The 17,280-nt window shown below is 38.6% G+C and overlaps 1 protein-coding gene across 1 annotated transcript in view; it reads left to right on the top strand.

Moving 5' to 3' along the window:
- SCIN (scinderin) overlaps positions 1-12,794 on the top strand; it is a 45,511-nt gene extending 32,717 nt beyond the window's left edge. Inside the window, exons 7-16 of the mRNA XM_042816982.1 lie at positions 1,088-1,176; positions 1,400-1,615; positions 2,812-2,933; positions 3,129-3,219; positions 5,929-6,099; positions 6,570-6,747; positions 7,204-7,325; positions 8,869-8,946; positions 10,249-10,309; positions 11,235-12,794. Of these exons, the coding sequence (XP_042672916.1) occupies positions 1,088-1,176; positions 1,400-1,615; positions 2,812-2,933; positions 3,129-3,219; positions 5,929-6,099; positions 6,570-6,747; positions 7,204-7,325; positions 8,869-8,946; positions 10,249-10,309; positions 11,235-11,368 (1,262 nt within the window). The 3' untranslated portion in view covers positions 11,369-12,794. The remainder of the gene's footprint in view (positions 1-1,087; positions 1,177-1,399; positions 1,616-2,811; positions 2,934-3,128; positions 3,220-5,928; positions 6,100-6,569; positions 6,748-7,203; positions 7,326-8,868; positions 8,947-10,248; positions 10,310-11,234) is intronic.
- The last annotated feature ends 4,486 nt before the right edge of the window (positions 12,795-17,280 follow it).

The raw sequence follows: 17,280 nt of genomic DNA, 5'->3' as shown, positions 1-17,280 counted from the left end.
TTTTTTTTTTTTTTTGTCTGAGGCAGTATATTAATTCTTCTGTGACATTTGCATTTCTTTCTGCCATGTGAAATAGCAAATAATTAATCAATGCAGTTGTCAAACTTCTGAATCCAGGAAGTATTGTAAGCATCCTGCTTGAGTAATTATTTGCATTCAGGGATGTAACCTATAAAAAATAACATATGGGGGGATTGTGCTCAGAGTTCTGAGCCTGACTCCTGGTTTTCCCTCAATTACATCCAATGTAGGTCTTGTGAACGTGGCCCTACTCGTTCCTTTGTGTATCCTCACTTTGCTACCACTGATAATGATAATGTGTCAGAAAAAAAACATTAATCTGCAAGTCTCACCCTTGCACTGAGAGGCTGCAGTTATCATCGCTGCTGGAAATCTTCAGCCCACTAAGCTGAGGAGTGTGAATTACTTTGCTAATAGTCTCATTCAAAACTGAATACAATGAATAGCTTATCAGAGCATCTTGGTAGACTAAGAAGTCTTTAAAGCATAGTCGTTGACAGCCAGCTGGAATGCAGAACTGATACAAAAAAAATCATCCCACTGAGGCTTTCAGAGATGTCTAATACTGAACAGGGTAGAGGAAGGAGGAATGGGTGGGGAAAAGTGGTGGTAAATTGCACAGCACAGCCAGATTGAAAGGGAGTTTCATTTACTTGGGAGTAGTAGAATTGTGGTGGTGCCTAATGAGGGGAAGGCAGTTCTAGAGAGCAGCTTCAGTTAACACACTGCAGCAAAGAAGACAAGGATTCACAGAAAATATCCTGAGTGTTCTTACTGGATGTATGCCTCAAACCTAGCAGAAATTTTGAGTAGCCTTTTTCTTTCTTTCTTTCTTTCTTTTCCAACCAAAACACACAAAGCAAAAGGAATAACGATTCTTTTTTTCAAAACCATTAAGGTACTGTTTTGGCTGTTCAAACGTTGTGTGGATCTCATTATTCGTGTTTGGTCAAGATAGAGGCATAAGCAATGTTGAAGAGAATCTGGCTCAAGGGCATCTTGTTTTGACAAAGTCGGTGAGCTCACTGCCTTTTCTCATGGATTGTTGTTCTTATCTTTAAACCAGGCAAAGATGCTAACCCACAGGAAAGAAAGGCTGCCATGAAGAATGCTGAAGCATTTATACAGCAGATGAATTATCCTGCCAACACACAGGTGTGATCTGTTTATGAGTTTATGAGATGATACCAAGAGATAATGAACTCTGTTAAAGGCTTTGTTTTTAAATCACAAAAAAAAAAAAAAAAAAAAAAAAATTTAAGGGCATATAAGTCCATAAGGGCAATGTTTTATTGACAGATAATTCAGAAGAGTTTTCATTTCAGTAACCATGTCAGCCTTGTTTTCATTCCATCTCATGTTTCCTGTTTCATTTCAGATTCAAGTGCTTCCAGAAGGAGGTGAAACGCCAATTTTCAAACAATTTTTCAAAGACTGGAAGGATAAAGATCAAAGCGATGGCTTCGGCAAAGTATATGTCACAGAGAGAGTGGCTAAAATTGAGCAGATTGAATTTGATGCTACCAAGTTACACGAGTCTCCACAAATGGCTGCACAGCATAACATGATAGATGATGGCTCAGGGAAAGTACAGGTACTTTTTGTGTGGTTACACCTATTCCAATTTCCACCTATCCAGTTTCTCTGTTACTTGTAATAGGTTAAACTGCTACTGTATGTTTTGCTATGTAAGATATTATGTTGAGTACAATTACATTAATGGTTATTCCTACAAATAGACTTGAAGTTGAAAGTGAATCTCTTTGTCAGCAGTATGCTGGCATGTAATGTTATTTTTATGCTCATGAAAGATGTAGCAGTCATCAGAAGAAATCAAAGAGCAGAAATATCTCCCCTTTTATAAAATAGTTATACAGGAAATACTTTAAATACAATCCTTATAACTAAAGGAATGCTTCTATCCCACATCATCTTGAAATCTGGAATGGGAAAACTTGCCTTTGGAGTCAGAAATTTAATCCATTTATCTACATATGTCTTGTTGTATCTGTCCTATCTGCTTCTTTGTCCCTAGTGAGTGTTTCAAGTAGCCTGAATTTTGAAAGAATATGATGACTTTAGAGTCTTTTCAAATCTATCCGTATCCCATTGAAATCTCTTTGGATTAGTCTTTTGTATAATCCAGGAAATATATTTGGACTACACAGGGCTAGCTTGGTACTGCACCAACGCACCTTGTTGGATACAGGTCTGAATGTTGGGATCCTGAAAGTAAGAGGAGGAATAAATGCCCACAGTCTTATTGTCTTATTTTCTGCATTTCTGACCTCATACTTGGAATGGTCCATGAATTTCAGCCACAGTAGCTTAGACCTGGAGCACTTTTTATTTATAATTTCAACCACATGTTTTTGAAAGGCAGCTGTTGACTGAGTTGCACTGGAGTGAATCAAATACAAGAAATCTGCAAAACTGTATCTTGAATACCTCTCCTAAACACTATTATAGTTCTACTGGGAGCCATAATGTTGTGACATTCGTGTTACACTATCATCTTAATACATTAAGAAAGTAAGTTCAAATATAGCACTATGAAATGACATTAAAGCATCAAGACAAAGAAGAGTGTACTGCAAGGCTCATTGATCATTATTCATTCAATCTCTGGATGTAGGGTGCAAACATATCTTTCATACAGTCTTTCTTGGTCATACACTATAACATTTGAGAATAGAAGAAAAACTGCTTAAGGTATGATAGAACAAATTGCCTCTTGAAGAGACTGAAGATGAAGTTTAGCATTTTGCAGTGATTTCTGTGTTTCCCCAGATCTGGAGAGTGGAAAGCAGTGGCAGAGTTCCTGTGCAACCTGAGACATATGGACAGTTCTATGGTGGTGACTGTTACATCATCCTTTACACTTATCCTAAAGGGCAGATCATCTACACATGGTATGTGTTGACAGCTTTGCACAGACCTCCTGTATGTGGATATTATTTCATGCTGACTTTGTGTCCTGTTGAGAAGAGTAGAGAGTCACATGTAAATGCAGGGTTATTTACTATGTCTTGGACATGCAGTATAATCTCTAGACCATTTTGAAATCAAGCTCAATTGTTGTTTTTTTTTTACAATGTCTTCCTCAGGCAAGGAGCCCGTGCTACAAAAGATGAACTGACTGCTTCTGCATTTTTAACTGTTCAGCTAGACAGGTCATTGAACGATCAAGCTGTGCAGGTTAGTGTCTTTGGGATGACCTTGAACAGAGAATACAATATGGATGCAGAAACAAGAACTGAAAGGAGGAGATAGTGTTTGAAGACAGGGAATATCAACTGCTAATGGTGATCCCTTCTGTGTATTTGTCATCTATCAAGATATTTAACTTCCATTCAGTGCATAAACTGCCTGAAATTACTTGAGTTTTATCACAACTTAATGGTACAATGATTAGCCATGAAGCACTGTAAATACCTCACAGTTCACTCTGCAAGAAATTGTGCATGTTGCCATACTGATCTTTTTTCATAGCACTTAGCTTAGTTGCAGAAGATAGATGTATCTCCTTAGTTGAAATAACAAGAGTTTGTATTCACACAGTCTTTTTGTCATTGACCCGTTTGTACAGATAAAACCAAGCTGCCAGTTACTTGAACTCAGTTAAAAATTGTTTTTCCAGCTTTTCCCTTTTATTTTCTTCATACAACTAATACTGTTTTATCCTCATATTTGTTTTCAAATACATTTCTTACTTGTATTGGGCATTAACCAACAATGGGTAGGAGGAGCTGTGGAAAGCCCCTTATTTTCACAGAAGAGCTCAAGCAGGAAGATGACTAGGGACAGGCAGGGATTTTTCTAGGCACTAGAAGGTAATTATTTATTTCCCATCCTTGAGTTACCAATGTAAGGTTTTCCCCCACCCACCAATGTACACTAAACTTAAAAGGTAGATTATACTTCTGTCTATTAATCAGTTATGATTTATTACTGAAAGTATACTCAGGAAAGTTTAAAATACTTCCAGTTAATTATTCCTTGAAGTATTCCTAACGTATGTTCTGTTTTTGGACACAGCTTGGCACCATATAGTTTTATCTCATACCTACGACCAGTACTGCAGGAATAATAACATTACAATTAAATAACTGCAATAATATGATTAAGAGGCTGTTTTATTCGAGCTGTGTGTTTAGGAGGTTTAGGTTAGATACTAGAAGGAAGTTTTTCACCCAGAGGGTGGTGATGCACTAGAAGAGGTTGCCCAAGGAGGTTGTGGTTTCTCCATCCCTGGAGGCATTCAAGGCCAGGCTGGATGTGGCTCTGGGCAGCCTGGTCTGGTGGTCGGCGACCCTGCACAGAGCAGGGGGGTTGAAACCAGATGATCATTGTGGTCCTTTTCAACACAGGCCATCTATGATTCTATGATTCTATCTTAAGTACAGGTAATATATTCTAGGTAGGCATGTATATGCTTATAAATACATACATATATATATATATATGTATGGATTTTTATGCATATACTTGCTTACCTAAAATATATCACCTGTACTTAATGTGTAAAAGCATTATTGGAAAGGTTTGAAGTGTATTATTTCTGCTCACTAGATGGCACTACAGTATAAATTAGTATTAAAACGCCATGAGACCATTTGCTTTGCTGGAATGTTTCCCTCAGTGCATTTCTTCTGTGTTGTTTTTGTTTTTTCATTTGTTTGTTCTTGCTGTTTGTCGTTTGTAAAATCCTGCCACAGTTTTGCAGCTTGACATCCACAAGCATACATGTTAGGTGTCCCAGTCAGGTAATGTTCTCAGTCTGTCCAGCAGTACAGCAGCTGGAAGCGTTTCCTTGGCAGCCCAGCACAATCTGCTGGCCTGCAGCAGCTCTTGCTTGGCTCTCTGCTGCTTCCAGCTTGACCAGGCATAGCTTGGGGCCTTTTACCTTGTACCAGAGCTCTGCAGCACGCTTATACTGAGCTCCCCTGCCTCTGGCTGAGTACAGCAGCATCCTCAGCCTGGTACTGCCATGTCCCCTGGGTGTTTTGCATAGGGAGCAGAGCCAGTATGACCAAAAGATAGGCATGGTTCCTCCCTGTGCGGCTGCCTTTTGCTGCCTTCCTAACAGGCAGCTTTCCATTTATTTGCTTTTCTTCCCCCTGCCCCCCTCAGCTTTTCTATCCTGCCATTCTTCCTTTTGCCTTCATTTCATGCAAGATGTAAGTCACTTTTCCTTGTATAAAACAAGGGGAACTTGCATAAAAAATCCATATACAATATAGTCTTTAGCTGTTGCAGCTTTTGCTTCCTTAGGTGGGAAAAGACTCATAAAGGAAGAATGAACAGAAAGTATACGAGTAACTTATACAGTACATTAATCTGTAAAAATAGCAGTTCTTCATAGCTCAGTGTTCTTTGAGATGGTAACAATTTCTTTTGTATCTGTAATGGAAGTTCCCTTTGGTCATCCATGTTATTCATGCAAGATGGATTTATGCTCATCTTTTTTATCGTACTACAGATAAATGCACACATAAAAAAACAATCAGGAAGAACGACTGTCTTCTTGTGTTTAAATACACAGCCCCTAAAATTTCAAGTTATTGTGTTAGTGGAATTAAGTGACATACGAAACTCCATGAAATGACAGTTCTTTTAGAAAAAAAGCAATTTTCTTATTACAGTAGATAGTAGACATTTTAATCAGTGAGACAATATTTTAGAGGTTTAAATCCTATCTCTGTGTTAACGTGATTAACAACGAATGTCACAAACACTCTAATGTGTCTGGACCTATATTCTTACATCTTCTCAGTTTGCCAGTTCCTGCACTTGCTAACACTCCTGGTTTTATTAGCTAACATCCTCTACGCTATTCAATAAAGGCTAAAAATAATTACCCATGTCTTCTTCTTTCTTTTATTGCATTTTATTATGTATGTACAGATTCGAGTCAGTCAAGGCAAAGAGCCTCCCCATTTACTGAGCCTCTTCAAAAATAAACCACTTATTGTCTACAAGAATGGGACATCCAAGAAGGAAGGTCAGAAACCTGCTCCACCCACACGGCTCTTCCAAATCCGCAGGAACCTAATGTCCATTACAAGGATTGCTGAGGTAAAGTCACCTGCTAAATAATATGGTATAGCTGCCATGAGCTGCTCTTACTATCTCTGTTGAATAATCACATCTGGTATGAACACAACTCTAAAAAACACTGCTCTGTGTGACCAACCTATCTCAAAAATCAAAGCGAATAAAGTATAACTGGCTACAACCAATCTGCTTGTTGCAGAGGAAAGTGTATGAAAATGTGTAGTGAGCAATCAACTGACAAAGAACCGACAAGAAATCAGCAACCTTAATGAGACAGTCCTTCCTAGTACCTAAGATTTGTCCTTCAAGTCAGATCCTAGTTTCAAGTGAAGTTTATCTCTAATTTATGTCAGTGTAAATCCAGGAAAAGTTCAAATTAACAAAGCATAGCTGAATAACATCTGTATGCATGTTTTATAAAGCATTCAAAATAGTGACCTATGTTATTTGAAAATGGGAAGAGTGAAACAATTTTTTTCTTGATGTTCTAGGTTGATGTTGATGCAATGTCACTGAATTCCAATGATGCCTTTGTTCTGAAACTTCCAAACAATACTGGTTACACCTGGGTGGGAAAAGGAGCAAACAAAGAAGAGGAACAAGGAGCTCAATACATTGCCAGTATTCTTAAGTGCCAGACTGCTAAGATTAATGAAGGCCAGGAACCAGGTTGGTTTCTAATGGGCAGCTGTGGATATACAGTACTGTGTGGAAATACAGCATAAATATTTTTCACAATTACGTATTTTGTAAGCAGAACCATGTGCTCGCTCTCTCCCTTTGAAAATCTAACTCAACATTTTACAATGGAAATCTATCTGAAATTGGCTGATGCACAAGTAGTGCAATGCCCTGGAAGTCTGTAGGACAGCAGCTGGTGCTGCAGAGCAGTGTGATCCTTTCTTAGCCCTTGGTGACCAGGAGGGGAGCAAGACATTGCTCTGTGTAAATCTGCAAGTGAGACCTTTATTGTCATGCTGACAAACTGGAGGAAGAATTGTAAGAAAATGCACTCATCTTTGAGGCAGCAAATAAGATGCTGTTCAGGGATTCTTGAAATAGTATCAAGCAAAACCATTAAATGTTAAATCCACTGCTATATAAATTATGCATTGTGTATTTCAGAGGAATTCTGGAAAGCACTTGGAGGTAAAAAAAAATATCAGACTTCATCACAGCTTTTGACAAAGGCTGAAGATCATCCTCCTCGTCTGTATGGTTGTTCTAACAAAACTGGCAGATTTATTGTAAGTGTATAATGGATACTTTCCTCGTTCTTTAATAGTATAATTTCTGGCATGTTTTATCTTGGGAACCAACGGGTATTCAATTAATCTGGGGACCTGGCTTTTCTTTGTGTAGTTAGTAGTGCTTAACAAGAGCTAGAAAGTTGAGGCTTGATGCTTTGAATCATTTCAAGTGCAGAGAATAGAAGAGACAGAAGAATTGATACTGGAGATGTCTGCATAGCCTGCTCTAGCTGCGGACTAGAGGCTTGCAGATGCAAAAAGATGAGGCGTTTACCTAGTCAAAAGCACTGCGTTCTTGCAGAGCATTGCCAGTCTGCTATCATTTCTCTGAGAAAGTGCAGGTCAGTGCCTTTCCCTTTATGTGTCTGACAGTGGGGGTGAGGAAAAGAAACATCCTAAACCTTTGCCAGAAAACCTTGTTAGCCTGAAATTTTCTGTAGAGATTCAGGACATGTAATTACCTCTAAGGGACTGGCCTGTGCTCAGGAAAGTAGGAGGACATATTTCCTTAGCAGAAACATTCAGAACTGTGTGCTGGATATTAAGCGTATGGCATAGGCTTAATTACTTTCCATATTCTGGGAAGGTGTTACTGTTCAGAAAAGATAAACTAATTTTTAGGCAGGCAAAATAGTTGGCTACCATCTCTGCAACTTCCTTAAGAGAAATCTCATTCATACCAAGAGAGATACTAGAAATAGGATCCTTTAATACGGACTTTAAAATCTTGTAACAATAGTAAAGCATATTGTTCTAGCAAGCTTCTAAAATACTCTTGTGAAATACAATAGGATAACCAGTCTCACTATAATATCCAGCTGGCAGCTATGCACTAGCTTGGTTTTCTGTTTTAAATCCCCTCCAAATCTATGAAATTCCGTATCTCCCATTTCATTTCCTCAGTACCTGACTCACTATTAATAAAGCTCACCACAACAAGGGGGTCAGATCACTCAAAGCTTCTGGCCATCATATGGTAGAGAGAAAAAAGGATTGACTTTTGCAATTCTGATTCCAATCCCTCTAGTACTCCTGCACGACCAAGCATAGCCAAATGCTTGATAGACCTCTACAATTAACAGGCTATCTATTAGCTACATTATTAGCTCTCCTGCTCACACAGATGAAAATTAAACTACTTTCTTGTCTGCCTGTAAATCCCTGAAAGAAGCAAGCAGTCTGCATTTCCTCTGGGGGCTAATCCTTAATGGCTTAGTTAACTATCATGTCTCATTTTCAACTGACTGGAAAGCATGCTTGCATGTGTATTTCACCACTGAGCTTACCCAATGCAAATCAGAATAGTTTCTTTATTAATGAATGTAAGCTGCTTGAATACATCAGCTGTAAAATTGGTTTAGTTAGTTTGGTACATGTCACACTATGGAAATCTCCCTGTCTTCTCCTTCTGGCAAACTTCGGTCCTAATTCACAATGCTCACAATTCCTATTATCCTTTAAAAAATTTCTGTGGTCTGTCCAAAATTGGAGAAGTCATTAAGGCAAAAGCAAAAAATACCCACCAGAGTGTCCTTTTTAGATTGAGGAGGTCCCAGGAGAATTCACTCAGGATGATTTGGCTGAAGATGATGTCATGTTACTAGATGCTTGGGAGCAGGTAAGCTGCGTGCTTTACCACTGTTGTTTTTTTGAGGTAACAAGAATTTATTCTTAACAACTTTGCATGTAAGATGGGAGGAAAGATCATATTTCTGAGAATGAAAGAGGTTTTATTTTCTTTGAATTGTATCACTGGGAGTTGTATTTTCTGAGTTCTATGATGATCTAGTGTGAATATACGTGATTGAATTTCTAAGCGTAATGTGACACTTCCCATTAAAACCAATGGAGGCTACAAGAGTATAAGCTCCAGGATTGAGGCTCTCAAAAACGTTCTTGACTTCATCCCTAAGATTTATTAATTTTAAGAAAGAAGGTTACTGAAAAAAAAAAAAGCCACAAAATCAATGTAGCAGCATCACCTACGAAAAAAAATCTTTTTAGAGAAGGGGACAAACACTAGACCTTTATATAGATTTCTTCAGAAGATCTGAGTTGAGGGTGAAGAAACAATCTCCATTATTTTCCCGGATTCACAGAAAACTGAAAATACTGAGAGATTTTTACATGGCAGGCAAACTTACTGTGAGTGTGGAAAGCACATCTGTGTCTCACATTCTCTCTATTCTTTCTCTGCACCTTGGAGGCAAATGGGGAGAACATCATGCTTTACCTGTCTTCTTCAGCCTAACTTTCAAGGGAAAAAGGCTGACATTTTAGGAAATGCAAAGGAATGTGCAAGGCCCATACAAGAAGGAGCAGAGAGGAATGCAGTATTAAGAGCTGGGTGGGAAGGTGTTGGGATATACTGACTCAGATATGAATGGAAAAGATCTGGGAAAAGAAGCTGATTTCTAAAAGGATCTCTAGCAAAAAGAAAGAAAAAAAAAAAGAAAGAAGAAAAAAGTGAAGATTGCAGACTGGGGCTCCGGAAGTGGGGTTATTCAGTGGAGTATTCAATACTCTGAGTAGCATCTGTCTCAGGGCACCAGTGTTAATGCATATACAGAGCCTAATCCACACTGCTCCTGTTCAGCACTTTCACCTGAACCCAAAGAGTAATTTCCTTGCAAACTCGGGAAAGATGATCATGGAAAATGTAATTAGAGTTCCTTTCATCGGAGTGCATCCAGTCTGGCATTCCAGCGTCAAGAGAGTGGTGAAATTGTTGAGTATAGATCTACATTCTCTAGCAAGGGAAAAAAAACACACATTAATTTTGGTTTATGAGACCTGTGTATCTGTGCAGTACTTTCATAGAATATATTATTTCTCCTAGTGGAATCAACTGTTTTGTGTTTTGCCTACTGCACATAAAATCCTAATAAAAACACAAAAGTTTTCTCTCCTCTGTTTGCAGGTTTTTGTCTGGATTGGGAAAGATGCTAATGAAACAGAACGACAGGAATCCGTTAAATCTGGTAAATCAAATCAATTTGGCAGAATTCTGAGGGAAGTAGCATCAATAGTGCTTAAACAAATGAAAAGATATTGAAGAAGAAATGTAGCTGTGTTTACAGTGTTGTTTAAAAGAGTTACTGGGCTTATTAGAATTTAACCCTGGGTAAGAGTATTTTCTCCTTTAAATGTAATTTAAAACTCATATATCTTTCTTATCTGTAAATTTATGAAGAGAAAGATTAATCAGAGCTTTTTAAAGTGAATATAGGATAAGTCAATGAAAAGAAACTGCACTGAAAATAAAATGAGGTATTACTGACCGAAACCATACAGTGTATAGTCAAAGGAATGCCAACAAATCCCCAGCTGTCTGTATTGCCACCCTTGGAGGAGGTAATTCCTACTGCAGGATAAATCAAGACAATTTACCTGGAATGCACCTCCTTGAAAAATCCTCTGTCGTCTTTGGTGTGATTTCTTATACCTGAGCCTTCCTGATGGAATTCCTGCTAAAAATGCTTACAGGCATTTCCTCAAAGCAGCTAAGGTTGCCTTGTTGCATTTCCATTAGGTACTGATGTTACACTGAGACGTCAGGGGATCTGTACTGAATGCAGATTTGAAGCTTTTACATGGCAAAAATGGGACTAAAGCTTGTGAATTTGCAAAGCACCAGTAAATGTATTCTCCTGATCAAAAACCAAAACACGGTTGTATGGCAGTGGACTGACTAGAGTAATAATCACTGTTTGACTCTTGTGGAAAATTCTTTCACTGGCAACTGGGAGAAATCAGCAATTACTTGACCATTTCATTGCCTTTGAAATAATGAATGGAATACCTTATTGTAATAGCTCTGGGTTCTTTCTCTTGAGCTTTCAATGTATTTTTTATGTCAAAGGAATTAACTAATATTTTACATGTTTCATTTCCCCCTGTTTTTAGCCAAACGTTATATTGAAACAGATCCTTCTGGCAGAGATAAGGGGACCCCCATCGTTATTGTGAAGCAGGGGCACGAGCCCCCAACCTTCACAGGCTGGTTCCTGGCTTGGGACTCCAACAAATGGAAAAACTGATTTACCCAAGAGATCTTCAGCTTCAAGCCAAAGAATTATCAGTGCACAACTATTTTCTAGTATTTTCAAGCATAAGCTTATGCAACAACATGATGCAGATGTTGTTAGCCTTTCCTGAGCTTCGATATATTTATATGAATAACGTAGCAGCTCTCAGTGCTGGATAGGATAAATGATAAGTGTCAAGTGAGGTGGGAGGGACTTTTCATGTAGGAAATACGTAACCTATGAATTCTTCACAGAAGTGGACCAGTGTCTTTTACTGTGCAAAGATGGGCCAAATTATGCCTTCCCTTAACAATTCAAACCAATGCCAAAGAAACTCCTTTAGCGTAAGGTCAGCATAATGTTGTGCATTATTTGGCCGGTGTAGAATTTCAGACGCTGCCTGATCCACAGCTTTGTCTTGCAAGGGGCAAACAAGAGATGAGTATTTTGACAAAGCTGTTCTTAACACGTTTGTTTAGATATCCTTGGTCTAGATATTATAATTGGAGCTTATGATTGTGCACTTGTAAGAACATGAAGGTGTTTTGCGGTGGATTTTTTTTTTAGATTCTAACTCATTTTAATATATTTCTTTAGGTTTCTCTATGCAAAGCATCTCCAACTCCAGATCTTTTTAACTGAAGCTCTCATGGACATTTTAGAGAGCTATTTTTCAGTGGAAGCATAAGTGACAACTTCAAAAATACTTACTCTGACTTAACCAGACTGCACTTAAGCCATACTTTGCCTTGGTTGCCTTACTTAGCAGTCCCTTTGGCTTTCGTGCCATGGAGTTTGTTCACATTGTCAGGTATAGGATGTGTTCCCAACTCATTTTCTAAACAGGTCTCAGTCAAATATCAGCATGGAAACTCCTTGTTTCAGCAGCGTTCCTGGGAATTTGGAGTACGAGGAAGCACCACATTATAATTTTCTCGCAGACAATCATTTGGGATTTCTTTTTTGTATTCTGGTGAATTTAAGAGTACATTTTCAAAGTATGTTTTTTTAAGTTATAGTTTTGCCAGAAAAGTCTCCTTAGGGGCATTAGGAAAAATCCTGCTTCAAATCTATATCGCTGTTTTAAGCATTTATCCTAGAATGCTTGTTTTAAACAATTTGTAGAGCAGTAAATCAAGTCAATGTGGCTTTTTAATGAAGGCTTTTCAACGCTTTTGTTGATCTCATAAGATTGTTTGGAAAGTGAACGTTTTAGTTATTTTTTACTTTTTTAAAAAATGATTGTGATTTTGAATCTGAGAAATGCAGAAGAGTGAAATTTGTCTGAGCTAATAACAACATTGGCAAAAAATAAAGAGAAGCTAAATCAATTAATTCAGGGAGTTTTTTCAGCCTTAAACATTCATCTAAATCCTTTCTTAAATAACTGGGCTGTATCTGGATGTCATTTCATTTAAAATAAAATTATGAAAAAGTATGTTATATGCAAAATTGATTTTCTTATCTCTGACATTATTGCTCAGTGCACCCACTGACGTCTGGAAAACCTTCTTAAAGAACAGTAGATACTTTCCTCTTTAAGTGGACAATCCAGTGAGAGGTTGAGTCAGGGGTTTTGTTTGTTACTCTGAAGCTGTTTTACCCAACAAAGATCTAATTCGTCCCAATAACTGTGAGAATTTGGGAACTGGGCACTTAGAAGCATATTGTTTCATCTTTTAAAAAAAGAACTACACCCACTGTTATTAATTGTTAGGCTTTACAATTCCCTGCTTGCAAAAATGATTGACTGCAGGAATGATTACTTTTTGGTGAGAGGAAATAGGATAGGTCTTGTGTTTTATTTATAAGTACAGTAGAGATGTCCTTCTCCTGGAAAGAGCACAAAGACCTTTCAGTGACTCAGCTAGCACACTTCATACAGCCACTGAGCAGTCTGTGATTACCTCATGTCTTTGACACATGCATGCAATTATTTTTGAAAATTAACAGTTATGGTAGCTCCTTAACCAAGGATTAACAAAATTTGCTCTCATTGTACATCAACATCTGCCAGATTGCTGGCAGCTCTGAACTCTGCACAGGCTGTCAGCATGTGCTGCCGCACTGTGAAAGCCTGTTTTCAGCTCCCATGCACAAGACAGAGAAGCTTTTGTGGTCTCCTGGCCCAGGCATTTTGGTCTTCCGTGCATTGTGCTGGCACATTGATTGCTGATGTTGAGAAGAACATCGAGAGCTCATAACTGAACAATGTTTGCAATTGTGCTTTGAGCATGAGAGCTGCTCTTAACATTGTTTTTGGTTTTACTTGGGAGTGAGAATGTTTATTTTTCATATACATCAGTGTGTGCAGTACATACAAAGATACGTTTCTTTTCTCTCTGAAGACAGAACTGTGACTGCTGGGAAATAGTGAAGATTAAGCTATTTTCAAGAAAATATTTAAGCACGTTACCTTTAGGAATACACATATCCAATACACATATTTATTTCAGAATAGAAAAAAATGCACAATGTATGCAGTGAAGTTAATTCAAGAATAAGCTGAGTTTTGAATTATTATCAAAGAGTAACAGTATTTTCAGCCTATTTCACATAGCAAATTTAGACCCTGAGTTAGTTACTGTTTCATTATGTTTCCAAACAGCAAGTAGTCACGTGTTCTACTGGTCAACAATACAGCATCATTTTGATGTTAATACAGTTTAATTGCAGAAATAATATAAAACAAATAAAAAACAGAGGTAGATCACACTCTTAACATGCTGACTTTACAAATAATAGCTTTTTCTTTTTTACAGAGTGTAGTTTTATCTAAAAAAAATAATATACCTTTCCCTTATTCTGGCTAAGAATTTTACTGCTAAAATCAAAGGAACTTTGATTTAATGGAAGTGCAACCAGATCTTTAATCCATTACAATCCATAAGTCCTTCATGTCTCATTACATCCTCTCTAGACTGGTCTAAGGATACTCTGACCTCCTCTGACTATTAACACTAACTTCTGTTTAAGATCAATAAACCACACTCACAACAATTAAAGCCTCCAACGTTCAAGAGGAAGAAGAGCAGGCCAAAGGGAATTAGGAGGCCTGCTATAACACCAAATTAGTTGATGACTACTCTGGCCCTCATCCTGTTGACATTCAAGCCTGTAAAAAACAAAACAAAACAAAACAAAACAAAAAGTCTGCTCCTACCAAATAGAAAACATAAGCTTTTATTTTTTCTCCTCAGTACTAGTAAACTCATTCATTCCAGATGAGCTGTTTTAAGGGGAACCAATCTTATCCTAAATACATCCACATTTCTACCCTGTATGTGCTCTCCTTAAGACAGAGTGCTGTGAAGATACTCAGATCAATAAACTTAAACATTTTGCCACCATAATTCATGTGGGCCTGCCTGTAAATGAAACAAAAGCATCAAGTGAAAACACTGCTTTTTACTGTTTGGTTTCACTACAGATCATTTGTTTGTTAAACAAGCAAATGTTACAGAACCTGGGTGGAGGCATGCAGGACTAGGGAAGGAGTGTGCCATGTTTCTCTGGGAATGTGCCAGGCACTGGGACACTGTGAAGGTATCCCATAGCAATGCCAAGAGGTAGGCACGTTTGCTTTAACTACAGTAGTGCTTTGATATATTCTAACAAAATCTCTTGACCAGTTCTAGACAAACAGTTTTATTTGATGTTTTTTACTGGATTTCAGCGGAGTTGGAAATATTTAACATCAAGGCTGAATGCAATCAGATGACTTTTACCATAATTTACCTAGTGGTTGACTCTGCTTCGTTCATCTGATTTCCTTCCTACAGTAGAACCAGCAACAAGCTTGAGTGAAATAGATCATTGCTAGGACTGTAATTTCCCTCTAGGCTTAGATTTTCACAGAGGAGATTCAGAAATGTCAGACTTCTCCATTTCACCAGCTGAACAGGGCCATCTTTGCTGGTGCCAAAGATTGCTGTCCTTCCCACATCAGTCAGCTGCTGTTCTACTGGTCTTCATCAGAGATTAGTCGTTGTGATAGGGGAAGAGAAGAGTGGCAGTGACTGCCTTGTCAGCAAGGACAATAGATGGGCACTGAAAATCCTATGTTTCCAGTCAACAATAGGTAACGCCTTATGATCATAAAATCATTAAGGTTGGAAAAAAACTCTAAGATCACTTCTTCCAACAGTCAATCTATCACCACCATGCCCACTGAATCATGTTCTTAAGAACTACATCTGTCCTTTCCTCAAACACCTCCAGGACTCTACCACTTCCCTGGGCAGTCTGTTCTGATGCCTAACCACTGTTTCTGAAAAGAAAATCTTCCAAATATCCAAACTGAACCTCCCCTGGCACAATTTAAGGCCATCTCCTCTTGTTCCACCACAGTTACCTGGGAGAAGAGGCCATCCTCCACCACACCATAACTGCCTTTCGGGTAGTTGTAGAGCAATTAGAAATGTAGAGATGAGTCAACACGTACTAATGTTGCCATGTCTAAGCTGCTGTGGATCTCACTGTGCTTCTGGATGCACTGAATAAGAGCAGATAAAGTTGGGATCATCTTGTCCAACCATAAACCCATGCCTGTGACCACTCTAGACTACGGTCCTCAAAGCCACATCTACACTCTTCTTGAACACCTTCAGTGAAAGTGGATTCATCACCTTCCCAGGCAGCCTGTTCCAATGCTTAACCATTCTTTCTGACAATAAATTTTTCCTAACATTCAACCTGGCAGATGTTTGCTCATAGAGAAGCCATGGAATTGCCCCAACCCAGGATGAGATGAGAGCATCCCTGAGGAGGTGCTGGAGCATTGCAGCGTCCATTACTCATCCTGTGATTACTCTCCTTCCTCCAAGTGTTGCCCTGCCCAGTGTGCTGCTCTACTGCTGGCTCAGGGATAATGAGATCTTAACATAGGCTGCAAGGCATGTAACCAACTCTCTTAACGCTTTTTCTTAAATCAGTTGTTCAGTTTAGTAGAAGGGCATGACCACGAGCTTTTAATGTACTCAAAACTTCAAGTGACTTTTACCAAGACTGTGTGAAGAAAGGTGGTAGAAAATTTTTGCACATGTAAAACAGCAGACAAGGACTCTCATCATCTGTATTCCCTGTAAATCCCTGTGTAACCTGAAATACATCACACAATTTCTGTGCTTTCCCTCTCTACCTATTATAGGGGGATTTCTTCCATCCTTCCACTGTTTATTTAAACTGCGCTGTCTTTTATCATGTGTTTGCACAATGCTTGACCTAACAGAGTCACTTCTCAGTGCTGTCACCCTGTATGTACTGATCATAATCCAGACAGCTGCTGGGTTATTACTGTCAAGCAGCACAGACCTGCTCAGAGCAAAAACAGACAATGCAAGATGTCAACCCCTTCCTGGGGAATTCTCTATGCTGCTAGGCAGGTTTATTAAGAGAATTCTGGGGCAGCAGGGAGAGGACTGGAACAAGTTCAGTTGAGGAATAAAGACTTTTTGATATAAACCAACACAAACAAAAATTCTAGCAACACGGTTCATGTTGCCTTGTCAGAGCACCCTATAAGTCATAACTGCAGGTGCATCTGTTTGGGTCCAAATGAATTCCTCCCCAGAACAGAAGCAGCTGTTTTGGGAAAGGTAAGCGTGAGGGGATGAGGCTCAGCTGTGTTTACAAAGGAACAGCAAAATCCTCAGGCTCCTCTTTACTTTAACATGGGAAGTAAGAACATTTGCTTTAAGTATGTCAATTTTTCTGTTCTTCCATGTCCTTAAACTTTTCTGATGCTGCTGGTAAAGCCAAAAGGCCTCTCTGCAGTGCAGCTAACGTTGTTTCTGGCAAGTGGTATCTTTTGGGCTGCTCCAAGACTGGCTGTTAATAATTTACTTCTTTCCTCTTTTAATGCTGAATTATACTGGGGAGCAGGCATCTGGTGACATGGCTCCAACTTACAGACTGAGTGTCGA

Source organism: Centrocercus urophasianus, unplaced genomic scaffold (genome assembly GCF_019232065.1).
Source record: "Centrocercus urophasianus isolate 14NV4802_14NV808 unplaced genomic scaffold, USGS_Curo_1.0 seq_16, whole genome shotgun sequence".
NCBI lineage: Eukaryota > Metazoa > Chordata > Aves > Galliformes > Phasianidae > Centrocercus > Centrocercus urophasianus.
Note: the sequence above shows the minus strand (reverse complement) of the source record. Positions and strands in the feature narration are given on the sequence as shown.